This window comes from Podarcis bocagei, assembly GCF_964188305.1.
Source record: "Podarcis bocagei genome assembly, chromosome: 5".
Taxonomy (NCBI): Eukaryota; Metazoa; Chordata; class Lepidosauria; order Squamata; family Lacertidae; genus Podarcis; species Podarcis bocagei.
Window position 1 is genome coordinate 101421065 of NC_138129.1, and position 24138 is coordinate 101445202.

At 42.9% G+C, this 24138-nt stretch overlaps 1 protein-coding gene across 2 annotated transcripts in view; it reads left to right on the forward strand.

Moving 5' to 3' along the window:
* LOC308586613 (uncharacterized protein C1orf21) overlaps positions 1-24138 on the forward strand; it is a 180374-nt gene that overhangs the window by 35486 nt on the left and 120750 nt on the right. For both annotated transcript variants that reach the window (XM_081193359.1, XM_081193358.1), the window contains exon 2: positions 20878-21098. In XM_081193359.1, coding sequence (XP_081049485.1) covers positions 21005-21098 — 94 coding nt within the window. In that variant the 5' untranslated portion in view covers positions 20878-21004. The remainder of the gene's footprint in view (positions 1-20877; positions 21099-24138) is intronic.

Below are 24138 nucleotides of genomic sequence, written 5' to 3' on the forward strand. Positions count from 1 at the left end.
AGTACCTCGGGTTAAGAACTTTGCTTCAGGATGAGAACAGAAATTGTGCTCCGGTGAGACGGCAGCAGCGGGAGGCCCCATTAGCTAAAGTGGTGCTTCAGGTTAAGAACAGTTTCAGGTTAAGTATGGACCTCCGGAACAAATTAAGTACTTAATCAGAGGTACCACTGTATGTGGTAAGACGATTGCACAATTCAGCTGTTCCCAAGCCATTAAGAAGGGTTTTAGTAACTCTTTAGCTTGGCAACCAGTGCAGATTTCTGAACAGAGTTCCCAGGTGCTGCCGTGATCCCACTGCTGTCAGCAACTATGCTGCAGCATTCTGTGCCAAGTGTAGTTTCTGGGTCAAATGCAAGGGAAGCCTTGCATAGAGTACATTGCAGTAATCTAGTCTTAAAGTCACCAATCTCTGAACTACTGTGGTCAAGCTCTCTCAGTCCACGAATGTTTCAAGCTGTTATACCAAGTGCATTTGGCAAAGGCCCTTGGGACAGGGACCTGTCACCTTGTACTTCTAAGTCCTGCGCATTTTAAGAATCAGGGTATATGTGGGATTTTTAATGTAAATTAGAGTGTGAGTTTAGAGTAGACAAAGAGAAAAGCAGTGTTAGGTTAGGTTGTTGAAGTTTGGACTGAAGGGACCTGAGTTTATTTCCTTCCTCATTTGCGAAATGTGCTGGGTGACCTTGGGCCAGTCACTCTGTCTCAACCTAACTTCCTTCACAGGGTTGTTGTGAGAAAAAGGGAGGAACTGCATATGCCATTCTGAGCTCTGATATGCATAGAAAGGGGTGTTTATCATTTCCTCCTTCCTTTAAAATAAAGGTGTCCTGCCAAACTGCTGCCAGTTGCATATAGTTGCTAGGCAACATGTCCCCTGCCTCTCTCGTTGTTGCCATGGTACTTCTTCCCATCCTTCTGTGTTGGTACTGGTGCAACCTGCTTTTGCCATCCTAAAAACTGTGAGGAACCTCTCTGCTTTTTGTATAGCTGCATTACAGTTGGTCACTGCTAATCTTCAATTGTATGAAGTTTGCTGGAAAGCTTATTCAAATCAAAACATTTCTCTCTCACGGAGAGAAGTCATTTTTAAGCAAGGTTTCCTCTCCTGCCTCCAGATCAGCAGTTAAAAGCAAAGAAGTGATGAGAAGTACATTGCTTATTTAATTTGGACCTTTTGGATTGTTGTCTATTCCAGTTGGTCATTTTATTAAACCACAGTGCACTGCATTGACAAATACGTTAAGCCACAGCCTGGAGTCTTCCCCAAACAAATTCTTCTAAGGGTATCCCTTTTCTCAGTAGGAAGACCACTTATTATATTGCTCTGAGTTTGGGGCAGGGGTGGGCTGTATGTCTGAGATCCCTTCTAATTCCTGGATTCAGCATGGATTCAATTCCTGGAATAGCCAAGTCAGATTCCTGGTGAGGTGATGGCCCTCTAAATATGAAACATTAAGGTAACAAAGGAAGTGGTTCTATATCAGATGGTAAATGGGCCCCCTCCTTCCTCGGCACACTGTTAGGTAGAATGAGAAAGGCAAGAGTGGAGAGTTAAGTGCTGGAAGCTGGCAGGCTGCTGGCTAGACAGCTGAGAGAGAGAGAGAGAGAGAGAGAGAGAGAGAGAGAGAGAGAGAGACGCCTGACTTCAGTGAATCCAAGGCTGTGGCTATAGGGCAGCGGTTCTCAACCTGTGGGGCCCCAGATGTTGTTGGACTACAACTCCCATCATCCCTTAGCTCTGGCCTTGCTAGCTAGGGGTGATGGGAGTTGTAGTTCAACAACATCTGGGGACTCACAGGTTGAGAAAGGCTGCTATAGGGGAAGCAAGACCCTCTTGGGGTGTTAATGCTGTGAACCTTTCCATCAGTGTTAGAAACTGGGATAGAAAAGCTAGGAGCCAAATGACTCCTGTGACCTCGGTTGTGGGCGCCAAAACAGAATGTCTAGTCGCCATCTGGGGGGGCGGCAACAATTTTTATTTTTTATATTGATAAACATGAACGAACACACAATTCACATAAGAGACACATTGTTAATATCACATTTTTGCCAGAAATTGCTAATCCATGTTTAATTTGGTCTTTACACTAAAAATACTGATACCATACTTCAGTTTTTGAAACACACTACTCATTATTGTTAAACTCCTTAACATATTGTCTGTCTTGAACACATACTTTGAGGCTTCAAAGCACATACATTTCAGTAGTCCTCCTTGCATGTCAGCCAGGTGCAAAAAAGGCACCCAGACTTTTTGAGGTGCTCGCAATTGGGGAATTTTTAGGCTCAGAATGCACCTGGTGCCCTGCTATTTTCAAACCCTGCTTTCCATCATACGTTGTATATATGTGTGTAAACAAACGCTATATGTCTCATTTCCAAAAGGAAATGTGAACCCTGGGTAAGTGCATGGAACCCGTGGAATCTTGCACCACTTGGAGATTGGGTAGTGTGCAACAGCATTATAGAAATTTCTATATTTCCCTTCACTAGAAATTCTCAGGGTGGTCCATAATGCTTCAAGAGGGTTCAAAGTCTTCCATGAAAGATCCATGACCTTCACAACAAACACTATAAAGTAAGTGAGTCTTAAATTGAAGCTGGGGTGCAGAGAGAGCTTGCCTAAGGCCACTATTTACATTTATGTATTCAGTGAAATTTTAAGGAATGAGACGTGCAAGCAGGTCTTAACTTCACCATGGTGAACTCGTTTTCTGAATTAATACTTTTATTTTTAATCTCTTTTCTTTGGTGTGTGTGTGTTTGCCTGGAGCAGTGAATAGTAATAGAATCATAGAATTGTGGAGCTGGAAGGGACACCGAGGGTCATCTAGTCCAAGCCAGGCAATGCAGGGATCTCAACACGCCGTCCTCCATCCAGTTTGAACCATACTGGACACTGCTTAGCTTGGCAGACGTGCTTGCAAATTTTATTGCTGCACTGCTAGGATTGTTTTGTCCCTTCTCCTTCAACCCCACTGCAAGTTTCTCATTTCTGCAACAAGGCTTACCCTCACACAAGTATAGCACTGAGGCGGAAGTAAAGGTTTAATATTCTGGGTTAACCCTTAGCTGAAGAATTGTGGGTGGAACTTGTTCTTCAACCTGGTTTTCATTAGGTTTTGTTTACCAGCCTGTCTGAAGTTGCATCATTCAGATACTGTAAATGGTACCATTGCTGACATTGTTATTAGCTCTTGTGGTTCTTAGCAAACATCTGATATAAAATGGAATTGCAATGAGGGTGGTGTCAGTGGTGTTTTGATTATTATCTGTCTGTAGGCAATACATACGTTGACTCCCCTGGCACTGCCTTTCTGCTACCCGTTGATATTTTTCCAGGGGCAGCCATGATCTAGGTGTGGTGTAGAATAAGGTCTTTGTCCAGAAGATCAGGCAATTTGGTTCAGTTTCAAATGTTAGTAAAAGTATCTGGAAAAGAATATCCCAGAATGTTAATGGAAGTGCAAATCTGGTGTTTGGCTTCGGTAGGGATTTCTGGGGTGGGGTGTGGAAGCCTCTCTGTTACATCTTTGTGCACACACCCAGACTGAGAAGGGAGTGGGGAACAAACACACTGCAAACACCAGCCACACCTTTTGAGGCAACCCTTGTATTAATTCAGATCGCCCCTCACCACTGTGAGTTAGTTCCTACAAATGCAGAGAGCATTCTCATCTTTAAAAGTTTTAACTCTGAATGTGAAAATTAGGAGTTCTGTGTGTGTGGTTGCATTCGGAGTATGTGTATCATGGAGCTGTATTCATTTTTATCGTTCTTGTGCCACCATCTCTGTACTTAATAGAATAGCATAAGGGGGGAAAGACAGCTTCCAACAGTGAAGGAAGCAACAAGGGGGAGGAGGAATGGACCCGAGAGAAGCAAAATAAAGAATAATTGTGCACAATGTATGTACATATACTTAGACTTCATTTCAGTTGGGGATGGGGATAAGATCTTTAACCAAAAGCTTCATGGCAAAGGTGGGTATTCGGGAAGAGGGTTCAGGTACAAAGAGCAACAAGAGGTTGGGGAGAGCAGGAGTGGTTTGTGCAACTGAAAGTAATAGATTTTATGCTGCAATTGTACTTCTTTCCATTATATGCAGTAGGCTTATTTCCAAAGAAACATGTGAAAAGACTGTTATTAGAACAGGGTGGGCGAATCACCAGGTGCTTTGATCAGCAGACCCAGAGACAAAATAAAGCAAGGACATTTATCAGTGTGTTGTGAGGCTGGTTTGTGTGTGTGAGTGCATGTGAAAGAGCCCTTCCGACAAGGTGGCTCGCAATTGCTAGTCTCTGTATTCTTCCAGCGCCATTTTAGCCCTAGGAGATGCATCGGCAGTGGGAGTGCTGACGTAGGCAATCTGCCAGTTCCCTTTCGCATCTGAACCGGCCCACTTGTGTTTATGACATCCTTGCAGATTGCAGCATCGAAAGCTGGCATCTCCTGCCTCTGGTGTTTTCGTTTTTGAGGGAACTCCTGCTTGACGTGTTCAGTGGCCTGGCCCGACATTTATGATCTGCTGTTCCTGCAGCCCCGCCTTAGATAAATGCTTTGATAGGTATTTCCTAGTCATTCTCAAGGCTGCAGACATTCAAAATGCAGCTCATTATAAACATTGTGGAAATCTACTTGGGCACGGAAGCCTGTCATTTTTCAGTTGCAGTAGCAGCAGCATGGCTGTAATAATTTTCTACACTAAAGGTTGCAGAATTTATATCTGAATCTGTATCTGAGGCTTAAACTTCTTTCTTTTTCAGTGCGAGATCTGAATATCTGATACCTTTACAATGCTGCATAGACCCTGTTGTTTTTTTTATTTTAAGAATCTGCTTCATGTAATTTTCATTTTCCTTGTCTGGTACTTGGTAGACCTTGCCAACATGTTTTAAGCATTAAAGCATTAAAGAATAGAAAACTTAACATCTGTTGAATCCAGAGGGGGACCTGCAATTTCAATCTTGGCACTTGGTTCATTTCTGTCAATGGGCTGCATTTGGCAATGGCAGGCTGGCCTGCTTTTTGTTTTGTGTTGTTGATAATGTGAAAGCCTTTAGCAGCATATGTTTAAATTTCTGTAAGTAGGAAAGGCCTGGTCCTACCTTGCCTCCAGTATGCTTGCCCTGAAAATGCTTTGTACTGAACTGAGTTATCTCTAAGAGTAATAGTGATTTGTGCCAACCTTGAAATTCTTCATTGCACCCCCCCCCCCAAAAAAAAAACATGCCTGCATTTAGCAGTTAGAACAGAGATCGGAATAATTGAAGAGCACACATAGTATGAGGGAAACAGCATATGGGAGGAGTCGCTGTATTTAGCCAGCCTGCTTCACTGCCCAGCTGAGGGATTCATTAATCAGTGCTGCTCCTCCAAATGCCATGTCTCTTTGATTGATGAGCAGAATTTGCAATGTTCAGACCTTGTGGCTAGGAGACATTTTGTTTCTCTTTAAATCTGAGGCAATCGGTCAGCCGATATTTGGGAGCTAAGCTCCTCTGGCCACCATCCTCTTATTGATTTGTTTATAGACATGCCGCATCTATTAAGTTGACCTATTTCAATAGGTTGTGCAAGCCCACACGGCCTTGAACTACTTTTAGGGGTGTCTCTCTCTCTCTCTCTCTGTATCTAGGCACTCCACTCCTGAGATAAATAAAGCTACTGGGGGTAGAATCCTGCCTACGCAGCTAATTGCAAGTTACTTTGAACATGGTAACGCAGGACAAACTGGCTTGCTGGAACAGAACCAATTTCTTATCTAATCCATTGCTTCTGTCTGAAGCAGCCGCTAGCCAGATGCCTGGAGAGGCTATCTAGTGCAGTAATAAAGGGTACAGTTGTTCTCAGTTCTGTTTTTCTAAAAAGAGGTACCAGAACTCATCAGGAACACCTCCTTTGTTCTCTTAAAATGGCAGTGGTGCCGGAACTGAGTTCTGGCGAGTTCCAGCTGAAAAAAAGCCTTGGTGGTTCCTTATTGTGTGCCTCTAGATTGTGGTGACTGGAAGTGTACTTCTTTTGCAAAGAGATTCTGTTTAGTTGCCATGGCTAATAGTCCTACATCCACCAACCTCTGATGAAGAGAGGGGGCAAATCAGGATGGGACCAGATTACAGTGGTACCTCTGGTTGCAGACGGGATCTGTTCTGGAGCTCTGGTCAGATCCCGAGGTTTCCGCAACCGGAGGTGCTTGTTCTGTGCATGCACGTGGCGCGATAGAGCACTTCTGCGCATGCGCGAGTGGCGAAACCCGGAAAAATACTTCCAGGTTTGCTGCTTTCGTAACCCAAAGTTTACGTTACCCAAGGGTAATATAAGCTGAGGTTCCACTGTATTTGGGGCTCTCTTAAGACCAGTGTCTGGGGTTGTAATGTTTGGCATCTGGCATGGCCAGGAGATTGGCAATTGTGTTTACTTTCAGATGCCCTGCTTGGATTTCTTCAATCTTCTACTGGATTTTAGTATCATTTGCTGAAGACGTCCCCATTGCCTCTATATCTTTATATAGGAAGGCAGTAGGGTTGGGCGATTTCTGGTTTTCAGCATCGTGATATCGCCAGCTAAATGTTGTGATATACCGATATAGAACAATGTCTGAAATAAGGATGGAGCTGTGTAGAGGCTCTGGTTGGCTTTATGGTTTTTCCTGCCTTGTGGTTTTTGCTGGTTCTTACTCTTGTGATTTCCAGCCTCCTACATGAGGCAGCAGAGAGCTGAGCCGGCAGAGTTAACAGGAGCTGCAGGAATCAAGAGAATCATTGGCTGGCTTCACTGTTTCCCCCACATGGTGATTTTTGCATAGCGTATACACATCATGATTCGTGAAATATTGCCAAGTAAAAAATTATGAAACTGATATGACGATATGGACCTCAAACGGGTTTTGGACAATATATCAATATAATATGTTCAATATATAGAAACCAGCTGCCAACTGAATTCATGATTCAGCCAGGATCTGAAGCCCCTGTTGCTTCCCTTGGTGGTCACCACCTGCTTAGCTCTCTTGCCCACTTGCTCTCCTGGCTGCTGCTGTTACTTTTCTTCCTCGACTGCTGCCAGATGCTCACCTCATTTGCCTGCCCACTCCTCTGGGAGAGAGCAGGTAAGCAAGCTGCAGTTGTTTCGGGGGGGGGGGCAGCTCTTTTGACCTTCTTTATCCTGGCAATTGGGGGGGGGGGCAGAAAGGGCACATTTGACAGATGGCATCTTCCTCTTCCCTGCTCGCCAAAAAATCTCTAGAAGGCCAGTACAGAGTTGTATGAGGGTTGGGTAACAGAAAACCAAAAAATTTAACTGTACTTTGTTTTTGAATTTTTTGGTATGACAAGGTGGGTTTCCTTGGTTTTAGCTTGGGTTAAAAAAAATTTAAAGAAAGATGCTCATTCAGTGTAAAGTGCCCAGTGACTGTCATGTGTATTAATAAAAAAACCTCAAATGGGGCAGCAGCAGAAACTGATGGGGAAACGAAGTTGGCTGAATATAAGTGCGTATTCTGTACACTTGCTTACTACTTCCTCTGCCAATCCCAGGCATCAGAGGTGAGGGATGGCTCCCTCTGTGGGGGCTTTGTGCATCTACTCACTTGCGTGGGTGTAGCCATCCATTTTAAGTTTGTGCCTCTTTTTTAAAACTAACGCTTCTCAGGTTAGTTGATTTTTATTGGGGGGGGGGGCAAGAGATGTGTAGCTGCATCAATATATGAAAAAAAGTTCAAAGTCAGGGGCAATAAGCAAAAAACTTTCCTAAAGCTGGAGACAAAGGCAATTTCAAATGCTTGTTTACTGCTTCTGCTTGATCAAGCTTTTGCTCAAGGTATTTTATTTGTTTTTTGCTGGTGGGATTTCTGTTTTTTTGACAATTTTAATGAAAATTATCCAATACTTTATTACAAAGTTGTAGAGATAGTACATGAATGGAAATTATTTTGATATTTCCAGTATGTAGTTGAGAGATTCTATTTTTAAAAAATTCTTCACAGACTCTTAAGCAAAACTGCAAACTTTCTCACAGCTGTTGTTAATGGTATTTTCTAAAACCCAGACTAGAACAGTTGAAACATTTCCTCAGTTAAGCTCCATTTAAAGGGGGCAGGGGGGGGGAGTGGCAATGGGATGATATTGAAAATGGGATGGCTGACAATGTTGTGAATTTGATGTTGACAGATAGCTGCAGCTGGTTTTTAATACGTACCAAAACTTCTTGAAAGCTTAGCGCTTAATCAATAAATGGGGATGGGGAACCTGTGGTCCTCTTAATCTCTTGTTGGACTTGCAACTCCCATGATCCATCGCAGTTGGCCACGCTGGCTGGGGCGAGTGGGAGACAAGAATCTAACAACATCTGGAAGGCCAGCCATTTCCCCTTCCTGATACATAGTGATTTATGAATTGGGGCTTGATGTTGTTCTTTTGCTCCTGGAAATGAGTTGTTTTTCCCTTGTTGCCTGAGGTGAGATGATTGCCCTTTGGAAACCCACTTGTTGGGGGAAAGTTAGCAAATTAATATAATGGCTTAAATTGCCTGCTTAGGATTCCCACCTGCCTTTAAGTTGACATGTTGACTTTTCTCTGGGGTTTGCATTGTTCGGCTGTCATAAGCAGGGTAGGCAAGGCAAGGAGCACAAACCCCTTATGCTTCCAAAGGTCACTTGAAAGGAAGTAAGAGCAACAGATTTTATCTTAAGACGTTGGGCCTTTCCCCCTCAAAGGCTTGTCCACGTATTAGCAATTTCACCAAATACCAAGTGACTGATCTTGGAAAGAAAAAGGATAACTCTCACAAACATTTATATGTTCAATCCAATCCCTACCTTTCAGATTCCAATATAATCCTTGGCACTTGCACAGGGTTACAATGGTCCTGCCATATGATTTGCTATTGATCTGATACTGATAAGTTTTGCTTTGTTGAAGCGCCCACTTAGGGAAGTGCTGGGTGAGATCCCATGGACAGCAATACTAAAAGGAAAGGGAGTTCATGATGGCTGGGAGTTTGTTAAGAGGGAGATAGTAAAAGCACAACGTCAGGCAATACCAATGAGACGGAAACATGGAAGGTGCCTAAAGAAGCCAGGGTGGCTATCTAAAGAACTTTTAACTGAATTAAGATTAAAAAAGGATGTGTACAAAAAATGGAAAAGGGGGGAAACCACCAAAGAGGAATTCAAACAAATAGCCAGCACGTGTAGACACAAAGTCAGAAAAGCTAAAGCACAGAATGAACTCAGGCTTGCTAGAGAGGTTAAAAGCAACAAAAAAGGCTTTTATGGGTATGTTCGTAGCAAAAGGAAGAACAAAGAAACAGTGGGGTCACTCAGAGGAGAAGATGGTGAAATGCAAACAGGGGACACAGAAAGGGCTGAACTCCTCAATGCCTTCTTTGCCTCAGTCTTCTCCGATAAAGAAAACAATGCCCGACCTGAAGAATTTGGAGCAAATGATTCAGCAAAGGAAACACAGCCCAGAATAACTAAGGAGACAGTACAAGAATATTTGGCTAGTTTAGATGTATTCAAGTCTCCAGGGCCAGATGAACTGCATCCAAGAGTATTAAAAGAACTGGCAGATGTGATCTCAGAACCACTGGCAGTCATCTTCGAGAAATCCTGGAGAACAGGCGAAGTCCCGGCAGACTGGAGGAGGGCAAATGTTGTCCCTATTTTCAAAAAGGGGAAAAGAGAGGACCCAAATAATTACCGCCCAGTCAGTCTGACATCAATAGCAGGGAAGATTCTGGAGCAGATCATTAAGCAAACAGTCTGTGAGCACCTAGAAAGGAATGCTGTGATCACCAATAGTCAGCATGGATTTCTGAAAAATAAGTCATGTCAGACTAACCTGATCTCATTTTTTGACAGAATTACAAGCCTGGTAGATGAAGGGAACTCAGTGGATATAGCCTACTTGATTTCAGTAAGGCATTTGACAAGGTGCCCCATGATATTCTTGTAAAGAAGCTGGTAAAATGCGGTCTTGACTCTGCTACCACTCAGTGGATTTGTAACTGGCTGACTGACCGAACCCAAAGGGTGCTCATCAATGGTTCCTCTTCATCCTGGAGAAGAGTGACTAGTGGGGTGCCACAGGGTTCTGTCTTGGGCCCGGTCTTATTTAACATCTTTATCAACGACTTGGATGATGGACTCAAGGGCATCCTGATCAAATTTGCAGATGACACCAAACTGGGAGGGGTGGCTAACACCCCAGAGGACAGGATCACACTTCAAAACGACCTTGACAGATTAGAGAACTGGGCAAAAACAAACAAAATGAATTTTAACAGGGAGAAATGTAAAGTATTGCACTTGGGCAAAAAAAATGAGAGGCACAAATACAAGATGGGTGACACCTGGCTTGAGAGCAGTACATGTGAAAAGGATCTAGGAGTCTTGGTTGACCACAAACTTGACATGAGCCAACAGTGTGACGTGGCAGCTAAAAAAGCCAATGCAATTCTGGGCTGCATCAATAGGAGTATAGCATCTAGATCAAGGGAAGTAATAGTGCCACTGTATTCTGCTCTGGTCAGACCACACCTGGAGAACTGTGTCCAGTTCTGGGCACCACAATTCAAGAAGGACACTGACAAACTGGAACGTGTCCAGAGGAGGGCAACCAAAATGGTCAAAGGCCTGGAAACGATGCCTTATGAGGAACGGCTAAGGGAGCTGGGCATGTTTAGCCTGGAGAAGAGGAGGTTAAGGGGTGATATGATAGCCATGTTCAAATATATAAAAGGATGTCACATAGAGGAGGGAGAAAGGTTGTTTTCTGCTGCTCCAGAGAAGCGGACACGGAGCAATGGATCCAAACTACAAGAAAGAAGATTCCACCTAAACATTAGGAAGAACTTCCTGACAATAAGAGCTGTTCGACAGTGGAATTTGCTGCCAAGGAGTGTGGTGGAGTCTCCTACTTTGGAGGTCTTTAAGCAGAGGCTTGACAACCATATGTCAGGAGTGCTCTGATGGTGTTTCCTGCTTGGCAGGGGGTTGGACTCGATGGCCCTTGTGGTCTCTTCCAACTCTATGATTCTATGATTCTATTCTATGATTCTATAATGCCTGGCCAACAGCATCTCATGTCAGCAACTGCTAAATTTTAGTAAGCTTTCAGTTTCCTCAACTTGAAGTTGACTGTGCCAGAGGTGTGGCTAGCCACTTACCTCCTCTCCTGGAACACGTAGCAGCCAGGCAGGTGGCAGGTTAGGGAGTGTCATTGCATTTGCACATGTCACCTTGTCCGGACATTGAACAACCTTCATGGCTGTTGCGGAAGTGTGATCCTTGTTTTCATGGCTTGCAAAGATCGCTGAATATTTCCCTGACCTGGACAAAAGAACACTACTAATATCTGGAAGAAAGGTGATGCTGACTGAAGAGAGTATCCTGTTTCATCAAGGCAATCTCTATAAACCTGCAGAAATTAAGCTAGATTTGATGGGTACAGATTTAGTAGCAGCTTCCAAGTAATAGGTCCAGAATAAAAATTCCCGTTGGCAAAAGTGGGACCAGCCTCTGCAGATCTATGGGAACTCCCAGGGAAGTCCTGATCCCTTGTAATGTTTCAAAGGTGTTTAGTGGAAAGAGTAATATAGGGTATTTTGTGCAGTCAGTTCTTGGTTTTTAATGTTACTTCATTATTTTATTCATTCGATTAATTTATGGACTTTTTTCCCTTCTACATTTTGCACTATTTGTAAATAAGTTTTAGACACAGTGAAAGCTGCATTGTGTAGAAGATTTATGAAAACATGGGTCCAAAATCCAGGTGTGTATGACTGTATCTGCTAGCAGCATCTGATGACTGCCAGAGCATGCGTCCCCATCCCCCCCCCCTTTCTGGCACTCTGACTTGGTCATGCACCACGGTGGTGAGTGCCTTCCCTCTGGGTCCTTTCCTCATGTGTCCGCGCACTGTAAAATATAATTGCCATCAACAGGTGTTCTCATAAGTATTAAAACAATGTTTAGGCCAGAGCAATGGATTGCATAATTGTTCTGCGACTTCTTCAAAACTCATCAGGGTTTGTCAATATGGGAGATCTGTGATGGTGGACAAGCTCCCATGAAACCTTCTACTGGGCCCACCACGACTAGACTTCCTTGCAGTGGGCAGCCACATACCACCCTCCCTGTTCACCCTGCTGTCACCCTGTGACCTCTGCAATATGCCCAAGAAACTTGTGCAATTTGTATGGAGTTACATCATCATCATCATTTTATTATTTATAACCCACCCATCTAGCTGGGTTTCCCCAGCCACTCTGAGCGGCTCACAGCATATATCAGAACATACTAAAACAGGCGTTGGCAACCTGCGGCCCATGGGCTGGAAGCGGCCTCGGGGGCCGTTTAACCGGCCCATGAGCCGCCCCAGAACCGAGCCGCCCGCTTGGCGAGTCCCCACTTCCGCAGCGTTGGAAATCACGTCTGTGTGTGTGCAGACACGTGCAGACACGAGAAATCGCTCGTGCGCGCTCGCTATCTGGCCCACGGAGGGGGCTCCGTGGGACTGATCTGGCCCAGGCAAGGTAAACCTTGCCGACCCCCGTACTAAAACATCAAACATTAAAAACTTCCTGATACAAGACTGCTTTCCTAAAAGTCTCCTAAAAGTCAAGATAGTTGCTTATTTCCTTGACATCTAAAGAGAGGGCATTCCATAGGGAGGGTGCCACTACCAAGAAGGCCCTCTGCCTGGTTCCCTATAACTTTGCTTCTCACAGTGAGGGAACTGCCAGAAGGCCCTCGGCGCTGGACCTCAGTGTCCGGGATGAACAATGGGGGTGGAGATGCTCCTTGAGGTATACTTGACCAAGGCCATTTAGGGCTTGAAAGGTCAGCACCAACACTTTGAATTGTGCACCGAAACATACTGGGAGCCAATGTAGGTCTTTCAGGTGACTCCCAGTCACCAGTCTAGCTGCCGCATTCTGGATTAGTTGCAGTTTCCAGATCACCTTCAAAGGTAGTCTCAAGTAGACAAAGACACTTCCTCAAGACAAGTTAAAAATGTTTCTTGAAGGCAAAAACTTTGAAAAGCACCAGTACAAGGCATGCTTAATATGCTGTTTCATACATGGTCTGAGACTGAATGGTACTGCTGTCATCTTTGACTCATTTCCTGTGAAGGAGCTAAAAATAGAGAAGGTGAGGTTTGTGCACAGGCCATGACAATGTATAATTTTGTGTACAGGGTTTTGCTTCATCTCTCTGACTCAGCTGCGTGTTGGTCCGCTTTCCATTCTGAGCATCCAGATTCTTTCTCAGCCACTCAGACGTTTGTGTGGCGCACATTGCAGTGACAAATGTTAGATTTTGACACTGAACAATTTGTTTGTAGCACCCCCTCGTTTTCTCCTTTCTCCTAACCTTTCTGTTAGCTATGCCCTATTTTGAACATAATGTAACCCCATTAGAAGAAAAGAAAACCAACAACATATAGCCTTTAATATACAAAATATGGGGTGCAGTATTATGATTATGATTATTACTATTACAGTCATACCTCATGTTATGTCCGCCTCATGTTACGTTTTTTCAGGTTGTGTCCCGCGGCAACCCGGAAGTACCAGAAAGGGCTACTTCCAGGTTTTGCGCTTCGCGCATGCGCAGATATGACGCTTCAAGTTGTGGGCTTTTCACGTTGCAAATGGGACTCCAGAATGGATCCCGTTTGCAACCGGAGGTACCACGGTACAGTCAAACCTCAGTTCTCAAATGGCTCCATTTTCGAACTTTTCAGCTCCCAAACGCCAAAAACCCAGAAGTAAATGCTCCAGTTTTCGAAGGTTTTTCAGAACCTGGGTATCCGCTGCAGTTTCTGCTGGAGTGCAAGAAGCTCTTGCAATCAATTGGAAGCCATGCCTCGGTTGTCGAACGTTTTGGAAGTTGAACAGGCTTCCAGAATGGATTATGTTCAACAACCGATGTTTGACTGTATTATAGTGTAGTCAGGCAAGGCCAAAATTGTTAATTTTTTTAAATTTCAAACCCCCACAACTCACAAACAGGATGAGATAAATAATTAACATTTTAGATTTAAGTTTAGCTTTGATCATTCAACAATTGTACAGAATACTAAAATGGGATGACATGAGGTAAAAAAGTTGGATCACTTGATATGGAATGACCCTGCTGGATTGTTGATTCTGTGAAGCTGTTGTGCTTCTATTGTAGGATGTGTTGCTCTGCAGTGGAGGAGGTGGTCACGACAAGTCTTGGTGGGAGTGCAGTGCAAATGGGCCCACAGAATACACAGTCACTGTTAGAAGTGTCCTGGTTGTCGGTATTAAATTAAGTCAGTCATCCTCTGCTAACACAGACAAGGCATGAGTAACATCTTTTAATACATTGTTATTATTATTAACTTTATTATGTTCTTGGAGGATGTTGTCAAACGAACCTCTAAAAGAACTAACTTTAGGGACACAATGAGCATGTGTCAATCAATTCTCTACCCTCCCCAAGGTTGTATGTTTGCAATAAGCTAATTGACGTGGGTGGCGCTGTGGTCTAAACCACTGAGCCTCTTGGGCTTGCCGATCAAAAGCTCGGCGGTTCGAATCCCTGCGACGGGGTGAGCTCCCGTTGCTTGGTCCCTGCTCCTGCCAACCTAGCAATTCGAAAGCACATCAGAGTGCAAGTAGATAAATACTTTTCAGCGGAAAGGTAAACGGCGTTTCCATGCGCTGTTCTGGTTCAGAAGCAGCTTAGTCATGCTGGCCACATGACCCGGAAGCTGTACATGACTGGTCCGCCAATAAAGCGAGATGAGCGCCGCAACCCCAGAGTCGGCCACGACTGGACCTAATGGTCAGGGGTTCCTTTACCTTTTATTGAAGAATTAGCACCCCAAATTGCCTCACAACATTTGAAAGACTAACTTGTATTGTGGCTTAAGCTTTTATGCACTGGAGTCTACTTTGAAAGGTGGAAGAAATGATGAAATAAACACACAATATATGTGAGCGTGAGTGTGTGTTAGTATGTAGAGTGAAAAAATGTAAGCGGTCATAGATCACTCACCATGACATAGCATTTGCGCTGTGAGATTGTTTTTGCTACTGCAGACTAGCATGTTTATTTCCTGGGAAATCATTTCCTGAAATGTGAATTTTCCTGCTATCTTCTACTACTAGTTTACGTGTTTCTCTAGTGGCACTCCTCCTATCCTTTATGATGATGTTATTACTCTACTTGATTATCTGCCTGGATTCATCAAGACAAGCCATAAAAAATGCAATATGGTGATAGGCACAGGAAATCAAAACTCATAATAAGGGCACCAGCTTCATAGAAGAGAGACTCCTCATTTCAGGGATATTAACATATATGTGAACATAAATCTTGTACAAACAATAGATGGAAAATCGGTGCACAATGCATATATTGATGTTCTTCTGCATTCTTGTTCTCAATGAGCTGCTGTCATAGATTGTGCACACAGGACACTTGCATATTGCTTTGTATTTTTTGTTACTTAGCACAGCAGGGAGGGTCAGCATTTGTTGTGGACCTATATAGGGAACCAGAAAACATACCTGCCTTTGCATTTGTTGTGTTGCATTATGTGGATTCATTTCACCTTTGGTGTAGTGTCTACATGAACTTGTTGGGGAGAAACAGGCAGTGGGACCCCAGATATTTGTGTTTAAATACCATATGATCCATTATTTCATTATAGAAACATGTTTGCATGTCTCAGAATGATTGTTTAGTCTGGAGTTTAAATGAATATTTCTTTATACAAAGGTTGTTAAGAGTGCTACTTGAAAAGGAAGAATTTCTTGTAAAAAATAAATAGATGCAGTCATTTTTTAAAAGCTGGTTTTCGTAATCCCTCATTGGCATAAAAACCAAAGATAAAATTATTTTTTTTCATTAAATAGATGAAGATGGGATTTCTTAGACTTTCACATTAAAAATGATTTTATTTCTAAATTTACTGTGGTAATGGGTATCTCATACTACTTATGCCAATAATCTTCAAATCTTGTTCTGAGGAACCCAGGAGTTCCTTCTAGTTTTTTCAGGGAATCTTTGGCGTGAATACTGGTGACAGCAGATAAAATTTGCTGAGAAACAGATTTCCCTCTGCTCTTAGCCTCCTTCAACATTCCGCTGCAGAGGGAGTTTTGGGGGACATGCTTGGTTTGTGTGGGGTGACCCTGAGGCCCCAAAGACCTGACCGTGTGATCTGAGTGTGGACTCTAGAGCTCACCCCAGAATCCTTGGCAATTGACAGGAATCCATAGTAGACAACAAGGCTGATCTCAGTCAAGGTGGAAGTATTTGCTGCAGGTGAAAAAATGGAAAGCTGTTTGCTTAGGCTTTCAAATTGGTCAAAATTGGACTTTCCCTTCCTTTCCTTTCACTTTGTAAGGGGAAATTAATTGCTCAGGAGACCAAAATTAAAATATTGCACAGATAAATAGTTTTTGTTTACATGTAAGTCTCACTTTTGTTGTAGTACGTAGTAGTACAGTGGTACCGCGGGTTACATACGCTTCAGGTTACAGACTCCGCTAACCCAGAAATAGTACCTCGGGTTAAGAACTTTGCTTCAGGATGAGAACAGAAATCATGCTCCGGCGGCGCGGCAGCAGCGGGAGGCCCCATTAGCTAAAGTGGTGCTTCAGGTTAAGAACAGTTTCAGGTTAAGAACGGACCTCCAGAACAAATTAAGTACTTAACCTGAGGTACCACTGTACAATGTTGAGTTACATGGTAGGGACTTTTAACAAGCAGCTCAATTGATTTTTCCATTTGTTATTTCACTGCAGCTTCTTCTTCTTAATTTAAGGTATGAGTGAAAACCCAGCGGAGAACTCAAACTGCCGTGCTATCACACAAAATTAAAATAAACTCAGAAGGTATTCTTTGCTGACTTTTTTACTCCCTGGATTCTTGTTAGGACATCGTGTTCTTTAAGTACCAGGTGCTGAGAGCAGATCAGGTTGGCAATCTCATCCTAACTCATAAGCAGAAAGAAGAGTTCTTTGTATTCTTCAGAGGAAGTGGTCTAACTGGGTAGGACAGTTTGCTGCATTTCTTATGTCAATATCTCTAAGCCTACCGGATCCAACAACGTCTGAAGACACCCCCTGCCCCCAAGAGGAGAACACTGGAGAATTCATTCAGATTAGATAATATTCAGAAGATTTAATTCTCTGAAAACCCCAAAGTGGAATATCTAATCCCCGTCTCGTTTATCATTCACAAGCACCCTTTGAAGTTGCTTTAGGGTGAGTGACAGTGATTGGCCAAACAACAATCTATCCAGTAGACTATAAGCCCAAGAACCTGCCCACACCACACGGCACATTACCCTTCCCTCTCTCACATGGTTGCAATTAACCCACTAAAAAGAAAGGAAAGCATTAGCTTCTCTCTAACACAGAGACCGGTACAAGTCACTTGTGACCCACTGACAGAAGCAAAAAAATACCAGTTAGAAACATCTGTAGACATCTGAAGGCAGCCCCGTATTGGGAAGCTTTCCATGTGTGATGTTCAGTTGTGTTTTTGTATATTCTGTTGGCAACCCAGTCGGATGGGCAGGGAAAACAGCAGCAGCAGCAGCAGCAACACTTCCCAATTTACTATTTCCTGTCTTTCTACCTTAAGGCAATGCTGCCTCAAAACAGATGACATTTACACCCCTCCAGGGTGGATTTGATTTAAATCAAATCGATTGAAATTACGATTGAAATCACTAGTCAATAAGACTTGATTTAAATCACTAGTCAGTAAGACTTGATTAAAATCATTTTTTTACAGAAAGACTCATTCTTGTTGGTATAATCTTAATATTTACAAGCAGATGAAAGTTTCATTTTTGGAACAATAAATTTTCAGAGTAGTTTTTACAGTTATATCAAAAATTACTGATGTGGTTATACTGTTAGAAATATATAGGCAGATAATTATGAAATTATTGTGATGTTTAATAAGTTAACTGTTTATATTTGGATGAGTTTTCTGCTGTACAGTGGTACCTTGGGTTAAGAATTTAATTTGTCCCAGAGGTCTGTTCTTAACCTGAAACGGTTCTTAACCTGAAGCGTGCTTTCGCTAATGGGGTCTCCCACTGCCGCTGCACTGCTGGCGCGCAATTTCTGTTCTTACCCTGTGGCAAAGTTCTTAACCTGGAGCAACCACTTCCTGGTTAGCGGAGTTTGTAACCCGAAGCGTATGTAACCCGAGGTACCACTGTATTCAATTTGTACATGTTTTGTGGCTTTTTCTGACTCCTTCCTAAAGAGTCCCTTGCTTCAAATGTGCAAATCGAGTGTCTAAGTAAGAGTGCATGTGAGGCTTTTTGTGTGTTAGTCTATTTAGATGTCCCATGTGGCATCCAATCAGCCATTTTTACATCAGAATAGTGGTTAGATGTGAACTAGGAGTCTGGAAAGTGGAGCTGATTATTGAAACAATGGCCTATTTAGCATTGCTTCTGTTTATTGCTGCTGGACTGTTTTCACTGAAAAGCTGTGCTGTTATCTGCCAGAGTTTATGCTTGGAAATTGTAGGCTTTTGTTGAATACCTGGGATTCATTCAGTCATCCAAACGCCAGGCATTCTTTCCCCCAGCGCCTCCATGTGTACCAATATTCTGGGGTGATCCACTGCATCACCACATTTCTAATTTTGCAAATTGATAAAATTCTTTTCACATTTATATCCATGGGCATAGCCAGGGGGGCAGGGAGGGACAGCTGCCCCCCAAATCAATAAAAATACATAGCAAACGGAAGTTCTGCCTCCCCCCCCCCAAATCCTGGCTATGCCCATGTTTATATTTACTACTAAGGAACCCCTGCACAGTTACTGCAGAGGATTCTGGGAGCTGTGGTACAGTATACAGTTTCACATAAGTAGTAGATAGGTAGCCGTGTTGGTCTGCCATAGTCAAAATAAAAAAATTCCTTCCAGTAGCACCTTAAAGACCAACTAAGTTAGTTCTTGGTATGAGCTTTCGTGTGCATGCACACTTCTTCAGATACACTGAAACAGAAGTTGCCAGATCCTTCTATATAGTGAGAAGGTGGGGAGGGGTGTTACTCAGAAGGGTGGTGGGAATGGGAAGTAGGCAGATAGCTGAGAGAGCCTGTTGACGACTCTTAACGACTGTAATAGGTCTTAAGGAAAAGGCAAGGGGTGAGAAGGTGAGAAATGGTTTAGTCATGTATAGTGAGATAAGAATCCAATGTCTTTGTTCAGCCCAGGTCTTTCCATGGTTTTAAGTTTGGTAATGAGTTGTAATTCAGCAGCTTCTCTTTCCAGTCTATTTCTGAAATTCCTTTGTAGTAAAACAGCTACTTTGAGATCTTGTATAGAATGTCCTGGGAGATTGAAGTGTTCTCCTGCTGGTTCTGAGTAATACCCCTCCCCACCTTCTCACTATATAGAAGGATCTGGCAACTTCTGTTTCAGTGTATCTGAAGAAGTGTGCATGCACACGAAAGCTTATACCAAGAACTAACTTAGTTGGTCTTTAAGGTGCTACTGGAAGGAATTTTTTTAGTTTCACACAAGACATTGACAAGGTCTCTTGGCCTTCCCCATCTCTGTGTGAACAGACAGAGCATGCTAGAACACACCTAACACGCCCCTGTAGCTGTGTGTAAAAGGAGTCGATAGATGGTGGTGGACATCAGCGGCAGACCTTGTGGCCTCAAATTTCAGCAGAACCCTTTGTGATACAAAACATTTGCACCCTCTCTCTCTCTCTCCATTCTAAAGCATCGTTGCAGCGTCCCCCAAGGCTTTGCACCCAGTGCAACTGAACCAGTTGTGCTTTCCTAAATTCCCCTCTGTGTACATTTGTATGGGGGCCATATCTGCACTCAAAGTTTTGGAGTTCATAGTTCAAACTAGACTCCTGGTTCTAGTATTAGGAGAGAGGGGAAATATCTTCTCTTTTTCCACTTTCTCCACATCATGCGTCATCTTGCACACTTCAGTTGTATTTGCACCTTACTTTTTCTCCAGACTAAAAAGAACCCAAATGATGAAACTTCCTCATAGGGAAGTTAACATGGAATCCACCTTTTTCATACCTGGCAAACATACCAGGTAAAAGGTGCAGTATTTTCTTCCATGTCAGCACTATAGTTGGTTAGTGTTCAGTCTGTGACCTAGATCCCATTAAATATATTTTGGTACGTAATGACTGCATTCAAGCATAACAATAAAATATGGTTAGTGTTATGGGAGCAATCTGCAGCAAGACTTGGGCGTCCCCACCTCCGTGAATTCAGAAGTCATGTTGAAAGTAATAATGGTTTGCCTGCTTTGTAGATTCAGAAATTAATGGGAGTTGTTTGCTGGTGGTTTGTTTGTTTGTGGTAGCCATCTCCTCCCCCCACCCCCCACTATAGCCAAGTGTGTTGTGACTGCCCAAGGGTGAAAGTTTGTAATTTGTACATGATACTTGTTTTTTGTAGGACTCAAGCCAACTCTATGAGCTGCTAAGAGCTTTTTAGAAGGTGTTCAAAATGTGCTCCTAGAAAGTACCATAAGTACCATGTATGAAAGTCGAAAAAGTCGAATTGAATTTACTGCTGGCTTTGTGATGACAAATTTTATTGATTTTTTTTTTTAAAAAAAACCTTTTATCCAAATGAAACTATCACCTTCCCTCTCATAATTCATGGATGCTCATGAGTAACAAGTGCTGTAGATGTCTGTGGTTTCCCAGGCATGACTTTTGGAGAGGAGATATATTTTATTATATAAAATGGGTCTTGGCTTCTTGCTTGTCCTCCTCTTTAGGCATTCCAACATGGAGAGCATCGGCAGTAGCTATTGGACTCATACAACCGCTGACTTTTTGTCCTGTTTCTCTTGTATTATGTCAACAGGTTAAAAAAAAGTGTCCTGACAACAAAGCTGGAAGGTGGATTACTCCCCAAAATAATAAAGGCCATGTGTGCACATCTGTAGAAATGGTTTGCGGCTCAGTCAAGCTGGAGCTAACTAAATGAAACTATGGGCTGTGCGTCAGCCAAGCATGTTTCTGCTGTACAAAATGAAGAGGAAGCTCAGAAGGGGAAAAACTACCAGAACGGAGATGTGTTTGGGGGTGAGTGTCATCATTTGTGGCTCTTGACCATTTTGTTGATAGTCCTTGCTTTACTGAACCCTTATTTCCCTGTCCAAACTCTGCTCTTTTTGTCATTTCCAAACAGTTCTCCTGTTCTTTAAGATTTGCTCAAGAACTTATTCTTGGGATGCGATATTTTGGGACACAAGTGTTCGTTTAATAGATGTTCCTGATATTCAAGTCAATGTACTTTGTGAAAAACGGGGGGGGGGGGAGTCAATGTACTTTGATTCCCCATGAGCACAGAAAAGCAACAGAGTGTGTTGCAAAATAAAGCTTCTTGAAAATCTCTGTTACTGTTGAATGATGGAGGCTGTTGAATGATGTTTGTTCAAGTTTCTGCTGTGTCTTAAATTCTTACCGAGAATAAATTATCAAGGTAATAAGCTGTGTGTTAGAAACACTGATACATTAGAAAAAGATAAACTTTGCAAAGGAGATCTCCACCTTACTTACTGGAAATTAAGGAAAAGATGTTAAATGTTATAAATCACAAAATGTGTGCTATCTTTTGGCAGCCTTTGCAGCAGCATTCATGTGTGGCATATTTAATTTCTTTTGGAATTGGGCTCTTTTAGTGTTACTGAAGTCAGTGGATTTAGGTGAACCCAAGTTATATGCAGCAGGCGAGCTGTGGAATTATTGTGGTCCAGCAGATTAGCTAAGAGTGTCAGTTGTGAAAGGCCAAATCTCTTTATTTGCAATGCTGCATTAGGCTAGTCATGATTTTTCTTGAAAGTTTTTAAAGAGGAGACTGGAGAAATATATGTTAAAGGTGATTTAAATTTGGAAGAGAATATAACCTGTGTCTCTGGCTCCTGGGAGGATAAAGAGACAGCTCTCAGTCTCTAGTACAGGAAAGCCTGTGGTCTGCAACTATGCGGTCTGAATATTGCAAAATCGAAATGTACGGATTGTATGGCTGGAACTATGTACATGCTCTCCTATTCAAATGCCACAGTCCAGCACATGCATAGATGACACATGGAAAACAAAATCCCAACAGGCATACCTCTAACACCTGTATGATACCTTAATCTCATATCATTTGTGGGGCAGTTTTTGCAGGATATCACCTTCCCAAAGCCCTCCTTCTGTATTCCTGTTAGTTTCAGTTGGCTTCTCACTAATGCAAGGCTTTGGAAAGCCTTGACACATTTGGGAAAGGTAAGGTACAAGAATTTTAAGAACATTGATGCCTTGTTGAAAAAGAGCCTGGCTTTGTCTGTCTTTTGTCATTCATTCTTGTGTCCTCACATAGATAATCTGAATAATAAGCAGACAGATCTATCGTGGATATTGAAATGGTGCTTATATTTAGAATAACGATGCACATATTGTCCTCACTTATATCCAACATTAAAAACCATAGTTTAAAATAAAGGATGGTTTAAGATGCACAGGTGCTTTGTTCCCTCCCCTCCCCTCTCCTGACTGTTCAGAGGGAGAAAAAAATTCAGAGTCTGGCTAGTCATCAAATGTCTACCTACTTCAGGATTGTGGCTTGGTTTTCTCCAGGCAAAGCACTGGCGGCTTACCACTCATGGTTTGTTTGGATGAAGCAGATGTCAAGCCCAGATTCACACATCATGATGAGCCAGACTCTGACTAGTTTTCTCATGTGGCACAGAGGAACAAATCACTTGTGCCTGTTAATCAGCAGCTTATTTTAGGGTACAGTTTAACCTGGCCACTCTCATTCTCCTTTCTTTGCTCTAAAATTGCTTGAACCACATTATGGAGGTACATTGCATGATGTGAATAAGATCTGTAACATTACAAGGTTCTTAAAAGTTGCTATTGAACTCCCAGAATGTTTAATGCTGAACAAAATAGTGTATTACACATTTGTAGAAATAATCAGGAAAGGTATTAAGGAAAACAGGAAGCCCTCTGCCCTGTTGGTGGGCAATGCTAGCTGGCATTTGTAAACGTTTTGTTGCCTGAGGCATAGCAACAAATAGCACCCCCCCCCAATCTTCCTGTCTGGTACCTTAAGGCCTTAATTCAGGATCATAGAATCATAGAATCATAGAGTTGGAAGAGACCACAAGGGCCATCGAGTCCAACCCCCTGCCAAGCAGGAAACACCATCAGAGCACTCCTGACATATGGTTGTCAAGCCTCTGCTTAAAGACCTCCAAAGTAGGAGACTCCACCACACTCCTTGGCAGCAAATTCCACTGTCAAACAGCTCTTACTGTCAGGAAGTTCTTCCTAATGATTAGGTGGAATCTTCTTTCTTGTAGTTTGGATCCATTGCTCCGTGTCCGCTTCTCTGGAGCAGCAGAAAACAACCTTTCTCCCTCCTCTATATGACATCCTTTTATATATTTGAACATGGCTATCATATCACCCCTTAACCTCCTCTTCTCCAGGCTAAACATGCCCAGCTCCCTTAGCCGTTCCTCATAAGGCATCGTTTCCAGGCCTTTGACCATTTTGGTTGCCCTCCTCTGGACACGTTCCAGTTTGTCAGTGTCCTTCTTGAATTGTGGTGCCCAGAACTGGACACAGTACTCTAGGTGAGGTCTGACCAGAGCAGAATACAGTGGCACTATTACTTCCCTTGATCTAGATGCTATACTCCTATTGATGCAGCCCAGAATTGCATTGGCTTTTTTAGCTGCCGCGTCACACTGTTGGCTCATGTCAAGTTTGTGGTCAACCAAGACTCCTAGATCCTTTTCACATGTACTGCTCTCAAGCCAGGTGTGACCCATCTTGTATTTGTGCCTTCATTTTTTTTTTTGCCCAAGTGCAATACTTTACATTTCTCCCTGTTAAAGTTCATCTTGTTTGTTTTTGCCCAGTTCTCTAATCTGTCAAGGTCGTTTTGAAGTGTGATCCTGCCCTCTGGGGTGTTAGCCACCCCTCCCAGTTTGGTGTCATCTGCAAATTTGATGCCCTTGAGTCCATCATCCAAGTCATTGATAAAGATGTTGAATAAGACCGGGCCCAAGACAGAACCCTGTGGCACCCCACTAGTCACTCTTCTCCAGGATGAAGAGGAACCATT